This window comes from Vespa velutina, chromosome 1 (genome assembly GCF_912470025.1).
Source record: "Vespa velutina chromosome 1, iVesVel2.1, whole genome shotgun sequence".
Lineage (NCBI taxonomy): Eukaryota > Metazoa > Arthropoda > Insecta > Hymenoptera > Vespidae > Vespa > Vespa velutina.
The window spans coordinates 20,330,352-20,350,169 of NC_062188.1; the positions used below are offsets into that span (position 1 = coordinate 20,330,352).

The 19,818-nt window shown below is 42.8% G+C and overlaps 2 protein-coding genes across 3 annotated transcripts in view; both read right to left on the bottom strand.

Moving 5' to 3' along the window:
* Positions 1-44: 44 nt before the first annotated feature.
* Positions 45-16,697, bottom strand: LOC124950013 (neurotrimin-like). 2 transcript variants are annotated; one of them, XM_047496055.1, is made up of 5 exons: positions 15,796-16,697; positions 9,688-9,839; positions 7,617-7,827; positions 6,911-7,207; positions 45-6,834 (listed from the first exon to the last, which is right to left on the bottom strand). In XM_047496055.1, the coding sequence occupies exons 1-5, from the start codon at positions 15,863-15,865 to the stop codon at positions 6,650-6,652; spliced, it is 915 nt and encodes a 304-aa protein (XP_047352011.1). In that variant the 5' UTR covers positions 15,866-16,697; the 3' UTR covers positions 45-6,649. The 2 variants fall into 2 exon arrangements, with proteins under 2 accessions (XP_047352011.1, XP_047352021.1); XM_047496065.1 differs by lacking the exon at positions 15,796-16,697 and adding an exon at positions 9,924-9,960.
* The window catches only part of LOC124949897 (unconventional myosin-IXa-like), a 56,708-nt gene continuing 52,977 nt past the window's right edge, over positions 16,088-19,818 (bottom strand). The window contains exon 16 of the mRNA XM_047495747.1: positions 16,088-18,889. Within this exon, the coding sequence (XP_047351703.1) occupies positions 18,833-18,889 (57 nt within the window). The 3' untranslated portion in view covers positions 16,088-18,832. The remainder of the gene's footprint in view (positions 18,890-19,818) is intronic.

Sequence of the window (19,818 nt, forward strand, 5' to 3'; positions counted from 1 at the left end):
AAGGTGAACGTGAGAAAAAATCGTAAATAAGTAAAAAGTCCCTCAACGGTTTGGCTTACTTTTATTTAGTATCCCGTAAGTTCATAGTATAATGTTCTTCATTAAGCTTTATGGTTCTTACACACATAGAACGGGGCAGTTCTTTCTTCTCCCTTTGCCACGATAGATCGAAAACGGAAAGGTTCAAATTTGTATGTATAGCGTACCTCGACGTGGAGCTTGCTCCAAGGGCACCGTTTGGGAACTGTCCTTCCTTGATACCCAGATAATTTCATCGTTATACAGATCAAAGTAAAAAGAGAAATGAATTCGTCTGGGTTTCGAAGTACAAAATAAAACTAAAAGATGATTAAAGGATGCGATGCCCTAGGAGCGTATCGCTCGCACCTGTACAAAACGAGATTCAGAACTTATATACGTGTGAAAATGGCGGATAACGAAGACCTGTTTTCTTTTTTTTTTTCTTCTTTTTTTTTCTTTTTTTTTTTTTTTTTTTTTTTTTTTTTTTTAAACTTGCGAATCGATAATGATCGGTTTTAACATTGATTTCTTTTTTTTTCTTTTTCTTTTTTTTTCCTTTATTATTTTTCTTGCTCAGCCATTCCGCCAGGCACTCCCGACTTTCACGCCGCTCTCTCACGCTCATTCTTCTTTCGTCCTCTTTTTCGCAGTCCTCGGCATCATCTCGTAGATCCTTTAAAGTTTATTCTCGTTAAACCATAAAGAGCGCGTAAGGTGTACGAATTAGAATCCACGAGACGAGGCTTTCTTCGAGGAATAATTTTTTTTCTCAATGTTTTTCTCTTCGTACCTCTCTTGTTTCCCCCCCCCCCCACTCTCTCTCTCTCTCTCTTTTTTTCTCTTTTTTCTTTATTTTTATTCGACGACTTCCGCTTATTCGCTCGCTCGACAAAGTGACCTTATCTCTTTTTTATATTTTCCCTCTTGGTTTCTCCGCATCGTATATTTCGTCGAACGTTCGAATTGGCAGATATGACGTATTAACGATTAATTAGACCCTTCGCTACGTGTGTTTGCCGCGTATTGTTAACGTGACGATCGTTATATCGGAGGACTCTTGAGAAATAATCAATCGCTCGTTCGATAAACAATTTCAGATCGAAGTTCCTGACGGGGTATCGCCACTTTCGAGTTTCTTTCTTTTCCATTCCTCGAGACCCAATTGTTTCCAGGAGCTTCGATCTTTTTTGATTCTTCTTGCGTTTCATCTCGAGGAAACGCAAGAAAAATCGTTTTGTCGTCCCGAGGGTTTCGATCGACAACGAAAGTCTACTACGAGTCTCATCTTCCATCCGATCCTTGGCAGCCAAACGTACTTTCAGCGATCGGGTTACACGCGCAAAGGAAAGAGCACTATTACCGGCAAACGATCCCAAATTGGATCATAAAACGTATTCCCTACGGTCGAATCAACGTCGAAGTTTATACGGCGAAATATTTCTCATTCTCACGAAATATAAATCGTGTAGAGATCGAAGAGAAAAAAGTTGTCAAAATCGCTCGTGGACTTCGAATCTTCTGACGTGGACAAAAAATTTGTCTCGCGCCGAAGCAGAGATTCGTTTCTATCCTATTTTCAACGCTAAAATCTTTACTCGGCAACCCAATTTTGAAATTCTTTCTCCTCCGAGTGCCGCTTTCGCTATTCTCTCCTCGTTGCCTCTTCCTTCCTTTCTTTTTTTTTTCTTTCTTTTTTTTTTTTTTTGATCGTTCCGGGCTACCGATCAATTTTCTTCTCATTCGTTCAACCATCACGATCGAATCTTACGCGCTGATTCGACTCGTTAACGCTATCACAAAAGTTTTAACACGACTATAGACGCGTAAGAGCACATAGACGAACTTTTAGGACGGTCAAGCGTCGCTCGAATTAAATTGCTCTCTTACTCCTAACTCTCTCTCTCTCTTTCTCTCTCTCTCTCTCTCTCTCTCTCTCTCTCTCTGTCTTTCTTTCTCTCGAAATTCGTACCGCGACTCTCGGGAATCGACGTGGATCTTGGTCGATTGGACCAAGGGAAGCGGATCGAGGGCTTTCAACGTTTTTCGATCGATCGATCCTTCTCGAAACAGGTCTATGGATCGTTCGAAAATAAATTGACTTTTGGAACGCCGATAAGAAGATGTTTATAAAAGTTAGTCGATTAATTTCGATCGACGAAAAAAGCGCATCTTCTGCCTCTTCCGAGTCCGCTGCCCGCTTTGGCTTCATCGAGAAAACGAAAAAACCAACGAACGGCGGTGGCTTCACCGTCGTCGTACGAGAACGTAAGAATTCGCGACACTTAAGAGCTACAATAGACGTTGGTACAAAAATTCAATGCTGCCTACGACGTTATAGTTTATGTACCCTAGACGACATGTGTTGTTTGTATGTATGTTTACGTGTATCTCTGTGTATCGTGTATGCGTACATGTGTGTTTATTTATTTCTCCTCTTCGCCGTTACCATCTCATTTCGCGTTATCTCGTGTTTCTCTCTCTCTCTCTCTCTCTCTCTCTCTCTCGTTCGCTCGCTTGCTCTCTTACACACATATACTGCTTTCATTTCTTCTTCGTCGTTAACAAAGGAGCGACGAGGACGAGCACGTCACGAGTTTCCTTCTTCCACCCGGCGAGGGGAGGCCGCGCGAAAAACGCGAAACGGAGCTGCGCGTGTTTTAATTGTGGCCTCGAGGTGCTGTTGCTGCTACCACCTCCTCCTCCTTTCTATTTCTTTTATCTCCAAAGTCTACGAAGAGTGGCCTCGCGAGGCGCGGGAAGAAGGAAAAGAAGATACAAGAAGTTGTCCCCAGTCGCCCCTTTTTATTCGAAAGTGCGTCATTCGACCAACGCCTTGTCGCGTCAGTCCAACGAACCTCTCGCTATCTCTCTCTCTCTCTCTCTCTCTCTCTCTCTCTCTCTCTCTCTCTCTCTCTCTCTATCTATCTATCTATCTTTCTCTCCTTATCTATCTTTCAACCGCTCGTTTGCACATTCAACGAACGCACGCTTATTCACGACACGTTTACCCATTTTTTTATTCCTCTTGTACGCAAGACATTCACCCATTCAAGCACGCAAGTACACGCACTCGCTCGCAGAGGCACTCGCGCACGCTCTCATCTTATTATATCAGACAATATATCTTCATTTATATCCGTTTAAGTCTTACGCTAGGCGTTAATTAGTGTTACATCTAGTCGCGTGTGGCCGGCCCGTGCTATCCTCGGACCCTTTTTATCCGATTGAGGATAAACGCGTCCTACCGTTCTCGTCCTTTCTTCGCCCTCCCTTCCTCCCTCTCTCTCTCTCTCTCTCTCTCTCTCTCTGACGCAATCGCGCACACGAAGAAACATGCGCGCAAATGTGTGCCACCTTCATTATCTCATTATCGCGAGAAATTCGTATCGTCGAGAGATCAACCGCACGGAACATGACTCGTGGAAGAAAACAAAATTCACAAGAATGGACTACCGCGCGTAATCAAAATTCTTATGATTTTTACTATTGTTACGCGATTTTATGAAAGATTGAAATTGCTATTGTTCCGACGGGAAATCTCTCTATTTCTTTCTTTACATCTCGTAATTTTATCTTTCCCTTTCTTTTACACGATTACATCAAACCGGTTAGCACAGGCGGCCAGACCCATTCCAATGCATTTACGATCCAAAAAATTACACAGTAACGTTATTTATCTTTTTTTTTTTTTTTTGTTTCTTTAGTGTAACACGTACGGCATATCGTTAGTTAACGTTACGTTATTTATGTACTATGTATTTACAATCACATGAATCGTAGATATTCTATACGTATCGTTCGTTTCTCTCTTTCTTTCTCTTATTGAATATTTTTCTTCACTCGCCTTTTCCTTCGTTACACGCTACTAAATACATCAGCCGACACCCTACGATCTTCTCGTGACACTTTCGCGACGATGCCCTCTCTTCGTCGAAGGGATCGTAACTTTCCGTTGGATGTACGTCTCTCCTTTTACTCGAGGAGCTGAAACTTGTTCAATACTCAACACCATTGTGCAACGTATTTGCGCGCGTACACATATACATATACATATACATATATATATATATTTATCTGCTCCGTTTGTATATATATAGATACCTATATATATATAGATATATATATTCATTTATATATATATATATAATATTATAAAAAACAGTACTCTTTCTAATACTCGCGAGAAGTAAAGGAAACTCACGAAAGAGCTCAATCGACAGAAAGAGAGCCCTCTTCTCAAAAAGCTGTATATCCGTCCTTGTCATTGTAGTAGCCGTCCGTGCGGATCGCGAGATACAAGATGAAAACCGTTCCTTTTTTTTTCTCATTCCATCAACGAATCGATTGTTAAATGATAATAGTCAAACGAGAAAAAAAGAAAAAAAAGAGAAAAGAAAAGAAAAAGCAAGAGATTTGACACCCTTTATATTACTAAAATCGCACGCACGCACGCACGCACGCACGCACGGTTACATGACACATTTCGATGTTTCGTGTTTATACTCAATGCGCTTTTTTTACCAACTATCACATTCTCGTGGATCGATACGAGAGAATCATTTCATTTTCTATTTTTCTTTTTTTTCCATCTTCCTCCGTCCTGCACGCTAAGTCTTTACGATAAATCTTCGTCCGAGAACAGAGAAAGAAATTAAAACGCGTTTCTTTTCAAGGAATTTTTTTTCCAATGGAAAAGATTAATTATATGATGACTTTAATTAAACGCCACGAACTTTTCGATCTCGTCGACTTTGATTAGCTTTGAGCGAAAATCACGAAAACGATCTCGGAAAAAGATCTGATATGAAGGGTCGACATCGACATTTGATATGAACGTTTTTCTTTTTTGGTTAATTAGAGGTGCTCGTCGTTTTCGTATCGATAAATCGATTTCGCTCTCGGATAAAAAAGATCTCGCCGTAGGATGGTTCGACTCGTTCGACGTTTTTGGCGTTACGTCTAATCCATCATCGAAGACGGAGGGAGGATTTTCTCGGCCCGATTGCTAAAGAAAAGAAAAAAGGAAAGCAAGTAAAAAGGTTTGTAGTCGCTACGTTCTCTCGCTACGATCCTGGAATGAAAACGGTATGGACGTCGAGTATAGACACGCTTTGCTAATCGATCGCTATGGAAATATAATTAATCACATCGTCTTTACAAATTTCATCGAACAAGTTTCAATTCTTTCGAGTGCTGCGGACGAAGTTTCTTTTGTCTTACATCATTCTCTGTTTGTCTCTCTCTCTCTCCCTCTCTCTCTCTCTCTCTCTCTCTCTCTCTCTCTCTCTCTCTCTTGCATTCTTTCGCATTATTTCACGTTATCCTTCCATCGTTAACTACCGCCGACTCGTGACTTGATCTGGTCGGTAATTAACAGAAACTACGAAACCCTTCGATGACCTCGACAGGACCTCCACGATCGTTCTAGTGACGCGCGATCATCGATTATCGGTGTTGGGGGGAGGGGGGCATCTCGTTATCGAGATCTTTATACTGCTTCTTTTTTTTTCTTTTTTCTTTTTCTTTTTTTTTTTTTTTTATATTTCTTTGAACTTTCTCGACAAAGACAAGAGCACGAAAACGGGAAGATCGTGATAAATATAGCGTCTAAAGCAAAGGAAATAATAATGATCGTTGTGCCATCGGTACGGTTCGCGGATATATAATTTTTCGTTGCTAAATTTGGCTTCTTTCTTCGTTCATTTTCTTTTTAAAAATAGAACGTAGGCTTATAGTCCGTCCGTAGTTTATTGAAATAATGAAATTGGCCACGATCCTCGCGTAATACGTCCTCGTATACAAGGTAGCCGGCCCGTGAGAAGTCAGGGCCTGCTCAAGAAACTCGTGCGAATCCAACGAAAAATCGTCACGAGTTATCTAATACCTAAGGTACTAACGGCCGGATCATACTGTCTCGATAGACGAAATGCATCTCTAATAATTTTAGAATTTCATCCCGCGGAAAGAATTTTGGACCTTGATATTGCTGATAGATTGACAAGACTGTAACTTTAAAGGGTTACTCTATAAATATGCAATATCTCGGTACCAAGATTGTTTGCTCTTTTCTACCCCTTTTCTTTTTCTATGTTTTTCCCTGTTTCTCTTTTTTTTTAGACCATTATTCTTCGAATGAATCGCCACTCCAACGAACGATCAACAATTAATATCTCTCACTCTCCGATTATCCTTTCGGCTCGCTTGCAAAAAAAAAAAGAAAAAAAGAAAAAGTGAGCGGTCAGTCTTCAGCGACGAAAAGATAGAAACGATGATCGTTCTTCTTCGAACTCGTCGATTCTCGTCTTCGTTTCTTTTCATCTTTCGCGTGTCCGTACAAAAGTTTTCGATTCTCTCGAGCCTGCTCTTCTCCTCGAATTCTCATCCTAACTTTAACGCTTTTCAAGCTTCTTTTCGATATTGAACGATCGATGGAAATCTTTATTTCTATCTCTCTCTCTCTCTCTCTCTCTCTCTCTCTCTCTCTCTTTCTCTCTCTTTCCTTCCCGAGAAATCCCTTCGACGTGAGGTTAAGAGACAAAGCGTTTCATGGCCGAAGATAATCGATTCTCGCGCGCACGCTCGCTAGCTCGCTCGCTCGTTCGTGCTTGGTCCTTCCCGATGATCCTGATTATCGTTCCGGCATGAAGTAAGATGGATTTTTCGAGTAAAGGACCATGACGGCCAGGAGGACGAGGATGTAGTTTCGACTTCCGTGACTCGAGTAGAGCGTGACCACTCCTACGAACCACCAAAACGTATGACAACCGCAAGGAGCCGAGCTAATTCCCCTTTGGATCGCCGCCGGATGTTCTCCTGAAAATAAACGCTTTCATTTGGTAAATCTTCCTAAATAAGAAAAAGAAAAAGAAAGTAACGAATGCCGACTCACCGTTCAAAACATGAAGTTGCACGCTGGCACTGTCCAAATTACTCGGACTGCAGGTGTAATTACCGGAATCCTCTCGCCTGGCGTTGCGAATCACGAGACTGCTAACCGTATCGTGATCGATCCTTTTAGTCTGTATGTCGATCTTACCCTGCTGATAATTGAGAACGCGATCGCCCTCGTGATACCAGAAGACGTAGAACGGCCCCTCGAGAGATTGCTTTATCACGCAACGTATTGCGACCGTGCTTCCAGTTTTCACGTACATGTCCCGGTCTCCCAGGATCTCGATTTTTGGCACTAAAATATCAAAAAGGTACCGAACGTATTTCCATCCTCTCCTGCCGTTAAATCATTTATTAAGCAATTCTTTCCTTTCTTCCTTTTTCATTTTCCTTTACGATCATTATCGTTGAGGTATCCCTCGAGCGTTAAAAAAGTTTAGCGTTCGTCTTAACGATCGAACACGGCAAACTTTTTCATCGAACGGAAGTGAGGAAAAGCGAAAGTGTACCGTCGCGCTAAACGAACGCTTTACTTTCGTTCGCTTAATCGCTCGTAAGTCCGCTCGTAAAAAAGAAAAAGTAAAAGAAGAAAAAAAAAAAAAAAGAAAAAAAGAAAGAAAAAGGAGAAGAAGAAAAAATTCGTTCGAAAGGAATAAAACACGAGAGAGGTAAAAGGCTCGAGAGTTCCACTTGGCAAGGCTCACCGACGATGTTGAGCTTGATAATGTGGCTCTTCTTCGGATCCGTCGAGATTTGGCACTCGTATTCGCCCTCGTCCCGTGCCTGGACGTATTTCACCTGCAACGTCCAAGTGTCGGACGCGTCCGCGAAGATCGCCTGAAACCTCTCGTCGGGGATGAACATGGTCCTATCCACGGATAGTATGTGCGAGTCTCTTCTCCTGATCCACGAGACCTTATCAATTTATTCGAATTAATTACTCGAAAGGTAATATTACTCCTTATTTTTATAAATACCTACCTATATACGTGTAAAAAAAAAAAAAAAAAAAAGAAAAAAAAAAAAAAAAAAAAAAAAAAGAAAGCAAATGAAGAAACGAAACAATTTAATCTACGTTAAAAAGGAAGCGTGCATTTTAATGTCATGGATAAATTCCTGACTCGATTAAAAATAAGACAAGCTCGTATATACATCGTATCGTCATATTATATCGCTTCGTTCGTTTTCTACTCTTGTCAGGAAATACTCTGTCCGAGTAGTAAAAAGAAAATTCGTCGAAACGAAGGAAGTTTCCGCTTCGCCAGTCACGATCACAAATCATCCCGGTAACCTCCTGGCTCATATATTTATTCTGAAGAGGCAGTACGAAAGAAAAAAAGGAAAAAAGAAAAAGGAACGAGGAAGAAGGTAGAATATAAATATAAGCGAGGGTAAGAAGGAAACCTCGTCGTTAGGTAGCCGCGATCGATCTTTCTCTCTCAACCCTCTCTCCGACCCTTTTCATATCTTAATGTATCGTCCATCGACCGGATATTTAAGCGAGTCTACGTGCCGCGATAACTCGGACCTGTCGTACATACATACATACTTAAATACGTATCTACGTGGAAGGCACAAAGGGAAGGAACATTTAATTTCTCGAACGATAAGCATCCGGTAGTATCACGGAGCAAGGTCCTTAAATTCCTTAAAGTAACGCGCGCGTTTTCCAAGACGATTATACGAGAGTCGCGTGTCGTCGTACGCTTTGTCGTCGTTGGCAGAACTCTCGTTCTTTCCTTTTCTCTTTGTAAATACACACCAAAGCTCGCGAGTCTAAAAGTTCTTTAACGAGAGATACGGGAGGGACGTTCCATTCTCGGCACGAGAAACTTTTATCGTCTTTCCTCTCGTTCTCTTTTCGTCTCGTCCGAACGACTAGATCTTCAAAAATAATCGTATCAACGTCCCGAATTCGGCCTTTTGACCGAAGAAACAGAATCAATTGCCTACGAAGACCATTATACGTATTATCATTTCCTTACTCGATCGAAGATTTATTCCGCGAGTCCTCTCGTTACTTCTTTATCTTCTACTATACGAATTACGAACCATTTACTATACCTGACACATACTTTACGAGATACGTTATATAATCGTTATATTCGTATAATATATAAACGTATTACTCGGTTACGCGCCACCTCTCTACCACTGTGAACTATTTGCGGCCTTTAAGTCGGCCAACGCGCGTGAACCGAAGAAAGTATTTTTATCTTGCGCATCGTGAAAAATCAAAGCAAGGTCGAAACTTTTCGAGCCGTCGTGTTGCGTGTCGTGCGTTTACGCGCGATAAGGATCGACGTCGATAAGAGAAAAATAATTGTGCCGCTTTGTGGCTACGCCACATTGCGGATCATGCCACGGAGCGAAAGGAAAAAGGGAAAGAGAAAGAGGAGAAAAAATGTTTAGAATTAAAACGTCTGTGTCGATCGGCGTTTAAAAAGAAGAAAAAGAAACGAAGATATGTCCTGTGAACTTAAACAAGTGCAAGTTTTTAGGGAGTTCTCGATTAATGAGCCTCGAGAAAAGCTTTTCCGTGTGCTCGATGCTCGAGTAAAAGAAAAAAGATCGATAATCGTCGGAACGTCGAAAATGGAACGTCGATAACCGGTATATACGTTCTTTCGACGAGCACACGAAGCCATTTCGAGACGACGCAAATTAACGTCAGAGTCAGAGGGAAGTTGTCAAGGTTAAAGAGAAGAGAAAACAAAAAAAAAAAAAAAACAGAAAAAAAACAAAAAAGAAATGGAATACTCAACGTCGACCTACCGATTTGTTACCGAGCTGTCGTACTTTGCACGGTAGATACGCATGAGAGCCTAGTTGCGCCGTTATGTTCGTAGGTGAGTTCGAGTCGAAATACGGACCCGTGTAAATCCCGTCGAACCTCTTCACCAAGGAATGCGATCTGGTGCTCACACCTGAAACATCGGATATCGATTTTCTCGTTAGTAAACGTTCGACTCGATTTTAGAACCGAGACGTAGATACGTATGTGTATGTACATAGATATAGATAGGAAGACATGCCGAGAATCTCGTTTACGTCTTCCCCTCTAGGTAGAGGTTCCCTTGTACGGATTCATTTGGAATCGACTTTTCCTTGACAAGAGACTGCGAGCTGTTAACGCAGCAGCCAGCCGAAAAAAAGCTCAAAGGAGATATGGAAACGTAACGTGACCACGGTATAATAACGCGAACGCAAAGGGCTCTTGATGATTCCGTCGTTGGAACAAAGCGCCCGAGCTTCGAGTATAATTACATGAACAGCGCAACGAGGGTAGAGCAGGTAGACGGGGGTTATATTCCGCGGTTAAAATATACACGAAAGTGTCTGTGCTCCACGTCGGCACCACCATCACCATTGCCATTAACTGGAACGGCGCTACGATCTCTGCATTAGGAAGGGATTAAAAGGAACAAAGCTAGAATTACGCTTTCCTTTGTTATCCTTTCTGAGAGAGAAAAAGTATATAAAGGGTTTGTCCTCTGCCCGAGGGTACGTTTCTTCGGATAAAAAGTGCAGTACAACGCCTAAAACATTTTCCCCTAGCATTCCAATTACTTTCGTACGAGCGCATCGTCCTGGCACCTTTTACCGGGTACCTTTCTTTTGCGCTTCTCGATGCTCTTGTACGCGTAAGCATAAGTGACGACAAAACGAAAGAGAACGAGAGAAAGGACCAGTCTCGCGTTTTCACTAGTCTAGCTCAAAAGTGCAAAATGCTTCGCGAAAGAAATCCTATCAGGAGACCCTGCCAAGTTACCTCAGGGAAATGGATACTAATCCGGGGGATCTTGATCCGAGAAATTCAAAGGCATATCAAGAGCCTTCGCCTCGAGGAATCGCGTGGGCTTCGTTCCAACGACCTTGAATATCTCGTTTCCTGCGTTAGTCGCGGTAATAGTAAAGCAAGTGCACTCTACTATAATTCTACATTCCTTCCTAGACGCGATCGATTTACGATTATTTCATCGACATCCTACCTACATCCTACGACATGTTTACAGATGGTCTCTCTTATGGAGATGATACTTTTCAACGCCATAGAGTACTCCTATTGCGCCTACTATAACGTTATATTCTTGGTCCAATTTTGCATTTTACGATAATAATGGAACGTGGTTAAAATTAAAATAAAAATATCGACGAATTCTACTTTTAGTTTCGCGTAGCGTTTAATATCCAATCGACCTATCGAAGTTTTCTGAATAAAAAGAGGACGGGAAGGGGAAAAAAATGGGAACGATAACGATCCAGTTTGCTGGGATACTCGGAACTGGGTCTCGTTAGCGTAGCGAGTAGTCGAAAGTTGGGTCTTTGTGTGCGCATCGGTGGCAACGCGAAGGAAAGTCTACCGATATGATTGGGCGTCATTATTCTTCCGGAGCGGACGAGGCTGCTTGCTCGGAAGAGCCGATCCCAGATGGTCCGTATGTGACGACGTGCATGCTTGACACAAATACGCGTAATTTCTCGTGGAAAGCTTCAAGAACGGATCGATGGGAAGGAGATAAGAGAAGGGAGATAAGAGATAAGAGTCTATGGTACGACGAAAAAAGTTAAGATCGCCGATGACTATCGTCGGTCCTTTCGGCTATGTTCGACAATGGAAAAAATCTTTCAAGGTGAACGATTAAACGCATCGATTGCTACTGAAGGTCGCCGATCGATTATCAGATTTTTTTTTCCCTTCGACATTTAGACCGCGTTGAAGGGATGTGCACCAACCGATGTAAGATATTTATTATAAGCTAACGCAGAGTGATCATTATGTTCGAACGCTCATTGTTAATCGTAATATCGAAATACGATAAATGTATTTCTTAATGCGTATCTGTCATCAAGCAGGAAGAGTTTCGAGCGTGTACGAGAGGGAACGAAGGATAACGCGTCAAAATATACCAGGGATATGCGCATCGAACGCGGAGAAGGCAGCCGTTTTGCAGAATACTCGATTCGGTACAAAGAATCCCAAGGGATGTAAAATCTACGCAGAGGCGCGCACGCGCCTGTTCGCGATTCTCTCTTTCTTTCTTTATTTTCCTCTTTCCTTTCTCTCTCTCTCTCTCTCTCTCTCTCTCTCTCTCTCTCTCTTTCACTGCCACCCCATCGAAATAATTTGCCTATCCGCAAGAAAAAGGGGCCACACACAAACAACGGTTCTACATACACAACGTTGCTCTCTGAGACACATTTTTCATTTCAGCCCTCGGAGGCATGACTCTCTCTTTCTCTCCCTTTCTCTCGTCAAGACTGTCGTAAATGCTCCGAGCAAGGGACATGGAGGAAGACGTGTGCCACTCTAGCGAGGGTAAAGAAATCGCTTCTCGTCCTTTCCAGACGAAGGGAGACACTAGAAAATAAGAGAGAGAGAGAGAGAGAGAGACGGGGAGGAAAGGACGATCCGAAACTAATTTTCCAGCGGGAAGAAAACGGTAAGCCTTGGGTATAATCTCTTTTGATTTTCATCGAAGCGTTTCATTCGGGAAATCATAGCCACCCGTGATTTGTCATCGTTACGTTAATACGTCGAAGGAAGAGGAGGGTGAAAAGTATCATAGAATTTGGAGGGTTCGTAAAAAAATGTATTATTCGATAAGTTCCAAGAGCGAGAAATCGAGCGCGAAAAAAGACTGGGAGATTATGTAAGAGAAAGAAAAGGAAGTAAATTCCTTGGAAATGAAAGGAAGATTCGTTGTAAGATATATTTCCCTGGAGATGGTGAGTCGAGCCGACGTAAAAAGCGACGAGGGTCGCCGGGAGGTTGCGTCCTCCTTTTCACTTTATTAGAACGACACGTACGCACGTTGCTCGTGCAACTTTACGACGTCGTCACGTAGATCCAAACCGCTGCATGAATCTAGATTTAGGAGATAGTCTCCTTAAATCGCTGACTCTCGATTTTTATTATAGGTCCTTCGTGACGAGTTTCTTTTTCTCTACCTCGCAAATCATTGCCGCGTAAGCGAACAAAAGTCTTCGCGGTTTTTGCGTGCAACTAATTCTTTTCTTATTTATTTATTTCTTTTTTCCCTTCATATCGAACAAAGGAATTTAAAGGAGAAAAATGTCTATACTTTTATTTGTCTTTAACGTAATTCTTTCTCTTTCTCGTTGGCACATTCTCGAGTCGATAAAAAGTCGCGAAATAAGAGAAAACTCGATCGAGCGAACGATGGGGGGATGCATGACGAAGAGTTGGTGCTGATGTGCCTGGTCACGAAGTAATGCGTTGCGGTAAGTCACGGGTCATTTATCAATTTAACGCGATCATACTAGCTGTAGCTAATAAACGTTGATACGTTACCATCGTACTAAACTTTTCTACGTTAAGTCGAGCAATTGCAATGAAATGCGATGGGATCTGAGTTTGAAATGAAAAATGGAATTTTTCCATCGGACGAAAACGTAATAAAGGACGGTGGTGCGTTGCGCCGTTCCAACATATTCTCGAAAAGGATTTCGTATTCTTGGAATTAGCATTGGCGATAAGAAGCTAGCGAACACGCGAGTTTGCTCGGTAGTCTCTGGTCGGCACGTTCTTCGAACTGATTTTCCATAGAGTCAGGCACACGTCGTTGCCACGACAGCATCGAAGGCCTAGCAGAAAGGAGAAAGGGACACGGATGACAGAGGAGGAGAAAGAGGAAGTATGTGAGAAAGAGAGAGAGAGAGAGAGAGAGAGAGAGAGAGAGAGAGAGAGAGACGAGAGTACGCGCGCGCGCGCACCAAAGCTCGGAGGAAAAGCTCGCTCGGCTAATCACCGTGAAGCATAATCGGCTGTTGCGGCGCATCGTGCCGCTGCTCGAACTCGTTTTATTCCATTAACTCGATGATAGAATAATCCTCTCAATGTGGATAGAATTGCTTTTGAATACGTAATTCAAATATATTAAGGATTCTATAAAATGATCTTTATCGAGAATCATTCGATCGGTCTAAATTCGGATTTCTTAATATCCAACATTATCATTCTCGCGAGGCAAATTCGTATGGACAAACGCCGTTTCGTGTTCTTTACACAAGTATTATGGACACGGACTAGGATCAAAAACGATTACTTAATTTAAAGAATTCGTTCAAGGTTTACAATGGACACGTAAGATGGATCCGGATAAACGTCTTACCAACTATTATCGATTTATCGACGAATAAACCAAATGGAAATTTGACGATATTTTATATACCAGAAGAAATTCTAAGCTAGAGAGAAAATCTTGCTATTGAGTATTTCCCAGTTAACTCGATGAATCGTTCTTTTATACTCGAATCGTTTTCTTTCTATGTAACAGAATGACAATCCTTCGAGCATTGGATCAGAATTGAGAAATAAGTTTCATTGACGCATACGTCCGCCATCCGTAATCGCCGAGTATTCTAAATCATAGTTACGTTGAAAGACGTCGAAAGATCAACGTAAAAAGTCGTTCGATACTTAACAATGGTGAAAGAAGAAAGGGGAAAAAAGACGAGAGCATTGTCATCTCATTGGTGCGAAAGCATTGTACGCGTTTGCCTCGTTAGAAAAATTCTCGATGTTGGGACAAGCGTGCATAAAATTGCAAGCTACTTTGCGTAACCTTTAGACGACAAGAATGTCATAGCGACGACGTACGGCAATATCGAAATACACGTAAGGGAATAAAGTTTCCCGAGTTCGACTGCATCGCGATCGATGCAACGAACGAAAGGATGAATAGATATATAAATATTTTTGTTTTAAATTATTATTATCATTATTAGTAAATAAGCGATTAGCGGGGCCAAGGAAATTATTAAGGGAGTCGAACGAACGTCGAGAAAGTTCGCGCCACCGAGATAAAAGATTAAACGGGTCTTTCAAAAGAGACAACGGGCGAGATGAAAAATACACCCGAATCGATTTTGATGAAACTAGACAGGTCGTAGCGAGGTCGAAAAATAGCTCGAAAATCCAACTGCATCGGGGTTGATGCAGCGAAAACGTGGAATCGATATACGCGCTCGTGAACGACGTCACGAGATAGGAAAAGAAAGAGTCTCTCCGCCCCCGACGATGGAATCATCTCGTCGACACGGTAACCCCACGGGGGAGGAGAGAAAGAGAGAGAAATGCAGAAGAGATCGAAGATAAAAAGATGTGGATAATAAGAAGGATGAGGCGAAAAAGAAAACCGGAGAGATAGATAGATAGATAGATAGATAGATAGATAGATAGATAGAGAGAGAGAGAGAGAGAGAGAGAGAGAGAGAGAGAGAGAGATGGAGGGTGTAAGGGAGGGCGCAAAGAGGAGGAGGGCGACTTACAATGCCGCGGCGCGACAAACAAGGGTGGCGCTAGATACAATCCTGGACCGGGTCCGGAATCAACCTCCCTCGCGTTCTCTTGTCCCTACTTTTCTCTCCTAGTCTTTTCGATATTCTCGACTCCTCCTTTTTTTCTTTCGATCCTAAAAGGATCATCGATCTCGAGTGTTCATGCGAATCTCGTTGTCTGAAGAAGTACTCGAAACGAAAGTGAGACGAACAAAAGAGACGGAGAAAGATGGTGATGGTAGTGGTGATGAACGATAAAAGACGGACACGCGTGCGAAAACGCGCGAGAACGTATGCACGCGACGCGCACGGAGACAACAACACAGCTACACCCGAAAATCCGATCGATCCACCACCCGAGCACCAACTTCTCCCTCTCTCTCTCTCTCTCTCTCTCTCTCTCTCTCTCTCTCTCTTCCTCTTTTCTATCTTGGCCATACGAATCCAGAGATCTTCGAATTCTGTCCTCTTTGCGTTCACGAGATTAATAGGGGAAGGTCGTAATTTGACTTATCCCCACCCATTTCCATCGATCATTCTCTCGATCCTTCGTCTTTTTTTTTTTTTTTTCAATCTTACCGGTAATACCCAAAAGGATCCAACAGACGAGGCACAGGACGTAATAGTTGACGTAAGAGGATCTCCTCATGATGACGACGACAACGACGACGACGACGATGACGGCGACGACGACGACGACGACGACGACGACAACGTGGATGTCTTCGACTGATGGTCAACTGACATCTCACAGCGCGCACCACACCGTCCTGGTGCACCACGCCACTCTCTAGCCTGTTATTTCTCTCTCTTTCTCTGTATTGCTCGCGCGCGCGTTCAATGCTTTTCTCTCTCTCTCTCTCTCTCTCTCTCTCTCTCTCTCTCGCTCTCTTTCTCTCAGTTTCTCCTAATCCTTCGTCATCTCACCGCGTTCGTTCTCCGCAGTCGGTGTCGCTACCAGACGTCGTTCATGTCTTTCTTCTTCCTCTTTCTCTTTCCACAGCCTTTACAAATCTCCACCGGCAGCGACACCTTCTCGTAATATTCTTTCTCTCTTTCGTTTCCTCAACTCTAATGAAAAAGTTTCTACCTTATCCAATTGGCACCTTTGCGACGACACTGTATCACATATTATGTTACGTCGCGTAAACGATACGTTGCCGTTGCTAATATTCGACACGAAAAAAAAAACGAGCCAAGTCTGTTGTTGTTTCTAAATTCTTATTCGTCGTGCGAAAGATCTCTCGAGCCCTTTATATTTTTTTTCTTTCTTCCTCGTTTATACACTTACGGAGGGCAGCGTAGCCTCCGGATAACGCACGGCCGAGTTTTGCGTACAGGTCGTCTGCGGTTCGTCGTCCCGGGCGAAGCTCTGAAACCGCCGGGCCTCCGGTGGCACTGCCCGCGCCCGCCCGGGGATTCCGCGCAGGCGTCCTCTCTCTCTCTACTCCGCCGATCACTCAGCCTCCTCCTCCTTCTCTTCCTCCTTCTGCTGCTTCTCTTCTTGGTCGCCGCGCGTCTACCGCCTCACCAGCAATCCCCACCATCTTCTTCGTCTACTACTTCTTCTTCTTCTTCCTCCTCCTCCTCCTCCTTCTCCTCCTCCTCCTCCTCCTGCTCCTCCCCGTCCTCGTCCTCTTCTTCTTCTCCGACTCCTTCCACGATGTGGCCTATGTCCTTCTCCATGCCGTTCCTCGCACCTTCGCTTACTACCCTCGGCTCATCGAATCAATCCCTCTTTCCTCCGACTTGTTCTCTTTCTCCTCTACTCTCTTCGATGCTCCTGCACTCTTTAACGCTTACCCTTCTAGACTCCATCTATCTTCTATCTTTGTTTATTCAAAGGCAGACCTACCAATTTGATGCTATCGACCTTATACTTCGATTATCTTTTTACTTTTTTTTTCGAAACTCTTTATTCGAGTTTGGCCTTACGCGTTAGCTACGAGGTTCCGAACGAGATAGCCGGCTGGTACAAACGACGTCGCTTCTTTAATACTTGGCCTCGTAACGAGCACGATTCTCGAGTGTTTCCAGATTGCTAAAAGCAAGAAAAGTATAATAGCCGGTCGCACTGACGTCAGAGACACCGGTCGTAATATTATGCCGTGTGCGGTTAATTACGAGGGTACCTAGTCGCGATATATTTGCGTCTACCTGAGCCATTTTGGTTCGTAAATAATTTTAACGTGTCAACGCGTTTGAACTTTGCCCCGTGTTAATCACACCTTCTCTTTCTTTATGAGATTACCTTTTAACAAGTCGTCGGTGCTCTTTCTAAACTTTTGGAATTTAATTTCAATCGATAAATATCTTTAGAATAATTGTTTGACGCATCGGCGACCGAGATGAATAACGGGAGGAAGCGAAAGGATGCATTATGCGATCACGCGCTTCGAGATAAAACAAAGTTGGTATAAGGTCGCTAGATAAAATGTATTTATAAGCGTTATTATGTCGGGCGTCGGCGCATATTGCATTTGACGTACATACTTGTACATGTACGAGAATAATATGCACGTTTCATCGCGAGCCGGCATTTACTCGATCACTTTACAAAAGTAGATTTTCTTTTTTTTCCTTTTCCTTTTTTTTTTTTCGTTTTTTCTTTTCCCCATGGTGTCCGCGGGCATCGTGATCGCTGGCGGTAACGATTACTCTTTCCGAGAAAAAGCGCGAAAATAAAAATCCTCTGCTTCTGCTATTGTTCGGATAATTGTCACCAACGTGGATACGTCACTTCTTTGTATACTCGTCTCTTTATACGTTACATGTACTTCGTTCGAGAGTCCTTTTGCGACGAGCGTTTTACCGAAATTAAAAGTTTACTCGAGTCTCGTACGACGGAAAGTCGAATATTTTCCGTGCGACGAATATAATACTTTCAAAGGGAAAATGACGATAAAGAGAACGGAGATGCTTCTTCCTCGATGCTTTTTCAAACTTTCATGTTCCTTACGATTCTCATTTCCTCGCGCATCCTCTTCTGCGGAGACGTATCTCTTGGGTCCAATTTGACGGGTTCTTATAGTGTTAACTTTATCTTGCTCGACGATTCCTCGTCACGGAGTACCCACTTTACGCTTTTCAGGCGAACTTATGAACGGACGAACGACTTTCTTTTCTCTCATTTTTCTCTCAAATTCCTTAGATATTTGCATCCTTTCCAACGTTTGTCGTCTTCGAAGAATCGACTTCGTTTGAGAAAAGTTCCGCCGAGAAGCTAATTCTTATTCGAACGTTCTATATTTCTCATCTCATTCGTATATATTTATGCTCGCACAGATTCCTCTTCAGCGAATCCCTTCGTTCTCTTCGTTAAAATATAATAAAAATTCAATCGACTCGATCGCGATTGGGTTGCATCTTATCAAATGTTTCCGCCTAATTTTTTTTCTTTTCTCGACTCATCGATTATTCGATAGCTTCCTTGTTGACTTGATAAAAGGGTTAGTTCAATATAGGTATATCATCGAATAACTCAGCGAAGACTTAACCCCCGATAAAATCGGCCAACTTCTTCGCGCGACGTCGAGCGCTTGGTTCTTCGTTGAAGATTGGAAAATTTCAGTTTCCGCTTCTACTAAAGTTCCGTTAAATCGCGATACAAAATTAATTAGCCGCGTCGAAGGGTAAAGATAGGACGAGCGGAGCTAGTATAGCGCTGCGACGTCTGTAAGATGCGATAAAATAGAAAGTTAAACTTTATATCGAGGAAATTGAATAATGAGAGGAGAAACACTTTCAATTTTCAAGAAAGATATCCACGTTCTCGTTTCCCAACGTATCCGGGATATTTTCGATCGTTGATTCGTCGAGATCAGGAATTTTCGAGCGAGAAGAAAATCTTCCAAAGATGCGAAGCTAGAGTGTGGAAGAAAGAGGTGGATTATTGAGTCCGTGCTAGAGGCAAAAAAGGAGGGACGATGGTCTCGTGCCAACGTTTGGTAAATTGCATAACTTTTCTCGTCGGTGATCAAACGGTTTGCTCCTTTATACAACTTGCGCCATTTTCCTTCCACCGTCGGAGATTTATCGTGCAGCCCTTTGCCTTTCTCTCTCCCTCCCTCCCTCCCTCCCTCCCTCTCGCTCTCTCTCTCTCTCTCTCTCCCTCTCTCTCTTGAAACCTTTCTCGGAGTTACGTACGTACAAGTTTCGTAAATTTTTTCCTCTTATTTCTCCCTCGCTCTAACGTTTTACCATTAAAGGAGAAAGGAGAAAGAGGAATGCAGTCAAGAGATCGTCAAGCTATTAGTTCCAAAATTGATTCGCTCGATTCGTAGATAGTCGTTGATTTTTCTTAGATAGTTAACGCTTTGTAAAGAAGGAACGTGAATATTTGACGATGCATTATCGGTATGATACGCGGTATAAGAGGTGAAATTCTACGGGAGGTTTTCGCATCTACCGTTGGCCGACTTAATAGGGGGTCAAGGTTACCAAACTTCTCCAACTTATTTGTTTCGCGATTTTCCTCATTACACTTTACAAAGTGCGCTCCTTCGATTCTGGACTTTCAGCTTGTCCCAGTGTTTTCATGCTCCGTATATCGATCCACGTAGAACGACGAGCGAAACTTCTCGTCGAGCTTGCTCGTTAATT

Coding starts and splice junctions, on each gene's coding strand:
- LOC124950013 (XM_047496055.1), bottom strand. CDS start 15,865: ATGAGGAGATCCTCTTACGTCAACTATTACGTCCTGTGCCTCGTCTGT. Junction 7,828..9,687: donor GACAGCTCGGTAACAAATCG/GTAGGTCGACGT, acceptor TAAATTGATAAG/GTCTCGTGGATCAGGAGAAG. Junction 7,208..7,616: donor TATCAAGCTCAACATCGTCG/GTGAGCCTTGCC, acceptor TTGATATTTTAG/TGCCAAAAATCGAGATCCTG.